This window comes from Nicotiana tabacum, chromosome 14 (assembly GCF_000715075.1).
Source record: "Nicotiana tabacum cultivar K326 chromosome 14, ASM71507v2, whole genome shotgun sequence".
Lineage (NCBI taxonomy): Eukaryota > Viridiplantae > Streptophyta > Magnoliopsida > Solanales > Solanaceae > Nicotiana > Nicotiana tabacum.
Genome location: NC_134093.1, coordinates 33624322 through 33631048, shown reverse-complemented (window position 1 = coordinate 33631048; position 6727 = coordinate 33624322). Strand labels below are relative to the sequence as shown.

Genomic DNA, 6727 nt, shown 5'->3' with positions numbered 1-6727 from the left:
GCCGGGAGGACGAAAAATCGGACGCAGCTATCTCGTGTGTCACCGGAAAAGATAACGTTCATGAAGGCATTGAATACTCTGCGCCCGGTAGCATTCAATGAGGAATATTCCATAGCATTAAGAGCAACGGCCCGTTACAGAGAATTTGGCATTTATGTTCACCGTTACGTCTTCATCAATGCTCCTCATAATTGACATTAAAGAATGGCACGACCCTAATACCTTCTTCATAACTATAAATAATAAGCTCAATGATCATTGTAAGGGACATGAATTTTCAGGCTAACTTACACTACATTCTATAAAGAATTTTAATACAGTTTTGCTTTCTCGCTTTTTGATCTCATCATTATCGTACCCGAAAATCCTGTTCCCGGACTCGACAACTCTATCATTTCATCTACATTTTAAGGCTGAGTATTTTGTATTTCATCAGTTATTTTGTTATTTTTTGGATCAAATTAATTCACTTGTCTAGAAATCACGAACAAATTCAACTGTACCGTTTTACGGATAAACATATTTGTTTACCTCCATATTTCTAGCTAATTTAGAAGAAAATCTATGAGTGGATCAATATATATATATATATATATATATATATATATATATATATATATATATATTTTAAACCATTTCATAGTTTTCTTCTTGGTGAAGATTCAATCACATATAGTGTCGGAATTTGAATAAACAAATAGATAAGTGCACACGCCATATGTTGCCAAATGTACGGTTTTTTTCGATGTTCACAAATCACAAGGTTTCTTATCTGTCTGATGTTACTCTATATTTTGGCCTGTGGCCACTGTTACAGATACCTATTTCTTGTCTGTACAGTTTTCGTTATCTTCAAAGCAAAGAGAAACATTATCGTAATTATATGTGAATCGAAGTTTATGAATTTTCTCGGTTCACTTTTGTTTGTTTTTTATTCTAAAAATAGATTTTCATTTTTACTTGTCACTTTTAGCATAACAATATAGACAACTTTTTTTTCTGTTATACTCATAATATTAATTACTTATTTTAAATTATTTTTTTAAATTAATTAAAAATAAACATCAGTTAATATGTGTATCATGGTAAATTATGCACTTCATTTATTATTTTTTAAGGGTTGTGCAAAGTCCATAGTAAACAAGTAAAAATGACGAAGGTAGTATTAAGCATATAGCTCGTTTTAGTTATTAGATTTATAATTATATATTAATACATAATTAATAAATATTCTAATATAATATACCATCTAAGTAAAAAATATTGAGTTATTTGAAACCTAATATTGTAGCTTAGCCCCTGGTTTCTTACTTGGTGGGATTGTGTTATTAAAACTTGGGCCCAGTTTTTTGTCAGGAATGTCATTTATGTAGAAAATCAGAGATTCTAAGATATCGCTTTGTCCATCTTTGGGTACATGACAATTCTTGGGAGCAATTTAGTTTGAATCATTTGCCTGATTTGAAAGAAATAATATCAATCTATTTCAAACCGTTACGAGTTCTCTGAACCTAGTCATTTTTTTAATTCACGACGTAAAATCCAAATCGTGGATATAGGAAAAAGTTTGTAAAAAAAACCAGAACAATGCTGGCTTTAGATTTCACTGCCTGTGTTAAACAAATTACTTAGGCTCATACAACTGAGGAAAAAGAAGAGATATTATTAAGTGGTCCTATTTTGTTCCAGAATTCAGAATACTACCTTTTAACCGCAAAATACGAAAACCAATCACCCTTGTAATTCATGAGCTTTCAAAATAAAATTCATAATCCAGAAGGGAATATTTGCAGAGAGACAAATCATATCCTGAGGCTCATTTTGCTCTTCAAGCTCAAGAGTCAAGACAACCAAAATTTTCATAATTCATGCCAAGGAACTTTCTCATACTAGTTATTATAATAAATATATAACAGATAAACAGGTTTCAGCTACAACCAGCTTATCACTAACAAATGTGTAATACTAGCACTAGAATTTCTAAGTGATATACATAAGGTGATGTCCAAATATATACATAGAATCTGAACCTAAGCTGTTTGCTTCTGGAGAATATTACCAGTAAGCGATTCAACACGTTCTTCCTGTTTCAGCGGCTGATCATCTGAATCCAATTCTGGTTGATTAAGGCTCCGAACGAATTGAGTAAATGAAGGGAAATGTTCAGGAGAAAAGAAATCAGCACCCATTCTTTGATATGTGAACAAGCTCATGACTTCTTTTTCACCTGACAAGTTCTTCTTTATCTGTTCAAAACCATTTGAGGCATTAGCAACCATTGAGTTTTGCCCCAAGATTTCCACTCCGTGACTTCTGCAAGATGCTGCGATTTGAGCAAGCAATAACTCTGGGCTCGAAAGGGATTCATTTGGCTGGTGCTGGTCCGAGAGATCCATCCCGGGCAAGATAATTTGGCACGAATGCTTTGCGAACATCTCAACTACTGCTTCATAACCATCTCTGTTGGTAGTGTTATAGAAACCTGCTGTTAGCTCGCTAGGGTGGGATTGGGTTCTGTACCAAGAGTGCACAAGCGGAACTTTACCACAAATTGAGATCGGAACGTCATTGAAAATTTCAGAGGCAAGAGAAAGAAGTCGGTTTCCATGTGAAATCAGCTGCTCTGAGTACCAAGAAAGGAAAAAGTCACCATAAGTCGTCTCCCAAGATCCTCCATGCTCCTTGAAGAAGTTGCTTGTCATAGGTGATTGATCATATCCAGGGGCGTTGTGTGGACCGCCAAGTCCCCATAGAGGATTCCCGCTATTTTCAGCATACTGTTTGAGAGAATTCAACATGTATTCGTCATAACACTGGAATTCACCAGCTCCCTGATGATTGTTCATTTTGGATGGATTGTGATGAGAAGGATAGCGAAGCTCGCCTTCTGGTCCTAGACCCAAGGAAATTCCCTGAAAGATGACAAAATTTAGCCACTGATGATTTTTGACTTCTATATAGGTCACTTAAACGATAACTACTATAGGCAATCATTCATAGAAGTGAGATTAGTAACATTGACAAAAAATCAGGTAACTTACTACAACGGCAACAGGTTAAAATATACTAATAGTATAGATTCTTTACAATCTCAATGTATGTAAGTTAAATCCGATATAACTATAATGCTCAAAAGATTAAATGTTAAACTGAACAATTCATACCGTGATTGTGGAATCCATGAATGGGGAAAAAGCATCCTTGAAACTCTCACAGAACTCTTTGTACACTTGAACTGGAGTCTTTCCATCAAGAACAGGAACATCAGTAACCGCGAACGAGAGACAATCTTTATAGTGTTGTCCTGAACGGTCCTTAAAGAAGATACTAGGGTCAGATTCACCAATCCGAGAAACCCATTCTGGAAGTGGGATTTTCGGTTCCTCTGACGCGTGGAAGCAAAGTGAGACATGAAGCTTAAGATCCAGTTTTTGGATCATTTCAGCAAGTGCAAGGTAGCCTGTCCAGTCATACTTTCCCCTGGTTTCCTTCTCAACAACCCCCCACCAAACTGGGAGTTCTATGCCATCTACACCGAGTAACTTCAACGCTTTTAATCCAGCTGCAATTGCTCTAGCATGGTTTACCGTATTAGTACTTGAAACAGCATCAAGTGGCAACCCAACAAATAGTTTCACGCCATCATTCTGCGAAAGCAAGAAATGTCAATATAGCAATAGAACAGTGTTTTCAAAAGCAAAAAGTGCACAAAAACAACGACAAGGTACATCGGGCTTGAAGCAAAAGCGGGAAGTGAAGCGCACAATTTACGAAATTAAAGAATATCAAACATACGTGGATTTAGTATTATAATAATAAAATCGCAATTAGCATAACCAATTTTAGCATCCAATGCACAATAATGTTGATACTAATCCAACTTCTCAAAAATGATATTCAAAAAGACTGATCACTTCTCGTTAAGATCACTTTTCCGTTGTTGTTTGAAGCGCACACTTCTCTGAAGCACATACCTTCACTAATGAAGCAATAACTTTTCACTTGCATGGCTTCATCGCTTTAAGCGACCAAGCGATGTCTTTTAATAAACTGCTATAGATCATGCAGAATTCACAATTACAAGAAAATACAAGGCAAGAAGAAATTCTCCTGAAAAATAGGCATTGGCTTACAAAATCATCAGCAAATACAATGTTGATATGCTGATTGTCATACATTGGTCTATTGACATTCCTAACTGTTGAACTACTTGAGATTTTAAACAAGTCATGCTCAGAATTATCTTCAACAGTATCTAGCTAAGCTCCTAAGAAACAAAAGTGGCCCCTTATAACTAACCTAAATGCAAACAATGCACTCATCATGGTACTGCAGAAGGCACTCAATATTTCTAGCTAAATGCTTTACCAAGCAATGCTGAATGTTGTATTCACAAATTTATAAACAAAGCCTAGGACAATTCAAACCATAAGAAACCATATTTATTGATTAAGGAAACAATGCAATCTCCATTAGCTTGATTAGACTGGCAAAAACACCGCAGGATACAAGTTACTCTCTAAAATTTGAGTAAATTTTATGGGTGGTCATTCAACTTTGTGTTCATTACGCAAAAGTTATTTTTCTTCTTTTTGTTACGTAAAAATCATTCAACTTTGTGTTCATTACTCAAAAGTCACTTTTCTTTCTTCTGTCACACAAAAATTATTTTACTTTTCTCTATTTATCACAAAAGTCACCTTGGACAGATTTTATAATACTTTTATTTGAAAAGTCTATTATGTCCTTGACATTATAAATCCTCTCATTTATGTAATACCTTCTATATTATATACTATATAATATTTTTATCTAGGTATTTTACTTATAAATAAAATAACTTTATATTATTTTATTTATTATTTTTATAATATATCCATACATTTAATTTTTTCATGGCACTCAATTTGTTTAATCATATTCGAACATGAATATATTTTAAATATAAGAATGATAAAAAAAATATTTATTTTTTAATATTTATTTAAAATAATAAAAACATATTTGTTTAACAAATGATAGTTTTTTATAATCAATAAAATTTTAAAAAAAGCTTCAAAGATATATGTGTTTAATATTAAGTTTTTTAAAGCTTTATCTGTTAATATTATATATTTGAAAGTATTAATCTGATGTGTCATTTTGCTAAATGTGCGTATTTTATTTATTAAATTAATGTGTATGGCTTGGCTGATAAATCAATGAGTTTGATTTTTTAATTTTCATTAAACATATTTCATTAAGCATGATTAAGAACGTGAACTTGAGATTTATTCACGGTAATGTTATTGACAAATTTAATTATGCTACTCATATATCTTGAAAATTAATGTTAAGAAAAAATTAAATATACAAATATATTATAAAAATAATAAATAAAATAATATTAAGTTATTTTAATTATAAGCAAAATATCTGGGTAAAAGTATATTATATTATATAGAAGGTATTACATAAATGAGAATATTTATAATGTCAACGACAAAATAGACTTTTTAGGTAAAAGGTTTGTAAAATATGATCAAAGTGATTATTGTGATAACTAAGCATAGTAAAATTATTTTTATGTAACAAAAAAAAGAAAAACCACAAAGTTGAATGTTACGTAACAAAAAAACAGCGTTTTTTTGGTAAACAACACAAAGTTCAAAGCATTCTAAGCCCCTTTTTCACCATAATTTATAGCAAGAAAGCTTCACTGTTCCTTTAGCCGAGCGTCCGTCAGAAACCGCCTCTCTATCTTTATAAGATAGGGGTAACTTACTAACTACCCAGATTTTACACTAGTTTTTTTTTGTTGTTCTTGTTATTATAGCTACAAAGCCCCAAATTTTACAGCAAAACAAAACAATTAACATATTTTCTGAGAAGCTCAAATTTACCAATCTTTTTTTTACCATACAAATGAAATAATAATAGTAATAAACTAGAATCAAGTGAAAAAAAGAAAAAGAAAAAAACAAGAACAGTTCGCTTACCGGCTTAGATTTTCTGTTGGTAGAATCATTCTCTGATATAACTGGTTCAACTTGTGAACAAGCAGAGGCTTTCAAACTGAATCCATTCAAAGATTTTAAAGGCCATTTAATACTTTGGCCAATACATACTCTTGAAATCTTCACAGAAGAGGATATCTTTGAATTTAAATTAAAACTAGCAATTTCTCTACATCCCAAATCACTCCTACCCAAATTTACCTGAGAACTTCCCATAACTGAAACCTCCATAATTTCCAAAGAAAAATCCGGAAAAAGTTTGAATCTTTATAAAATTACAACCAGAAATTTATGATATGACAAGTAAAAGGGGCTTGATTTGAAGAAATTTGGTAAAATAAAGGATTTAGAGGTAAAAATTGAAGAGTTTTGAAGGAATTGTAGAAAGAGGAATGGAGATTGAATTGGATTTGGGACCAGTTTATAAAGAAAGAGAAAAGGAATAAAAATAGCCGCAAGAAGAATGAGCCACGTGTCGCTTCCACGGCAAAAAAAAATTCAGCCGCATGATTTTAAGCCTATTTTCTTTCACTGTTCTTTTCTCTTATTATTTCCCTTTTTTGCTCGAATATTCTGAACTGTTGCGTATGTACAATTTGCTTAAAGTTATTTTGATTGTTTAGGGAAAAAATTAATACAAAATCTCGATAGTTCTAATGAATTAATCAATGTTGCTGGATGATTGTTGGAAATCTAATTTAAAGTTAATGTAGAAAATCTAAATTATTTAT

General features: G+C 32.2%; 1 protein-coding gene across 1 annotated transcript; it reads right to left on the bottom strand.

Annotated features, from left to right (window-relative positions):
* Window positions 1-1856: 1856 nt before the first annotated feature.
* LOC107780374 (inactive beta-amylase 9) lies at window positions 1857-6481 on the bottom strand. Its single transcript, XM_016600901.2, has 3 exons — window positions 5979-6481; window positions 3165-3647; window positions 1857-2912 (listed from the first exon to the last, which is right to left on the bottom strand). The coding sequence occupies exons 1-3, from the start codon at window positions 6225-6227 to the stop codon at window positions 2031-2033; spliced, it is 1614 nt and encodes a 537-aa protein (XP_016456387.1). The 5' UTR covers window positions 6228-6481; the 3' UTR covers window positions 1857-2030.
* Window positions 6482-6727: the final 246 nt, after the last annotated feature.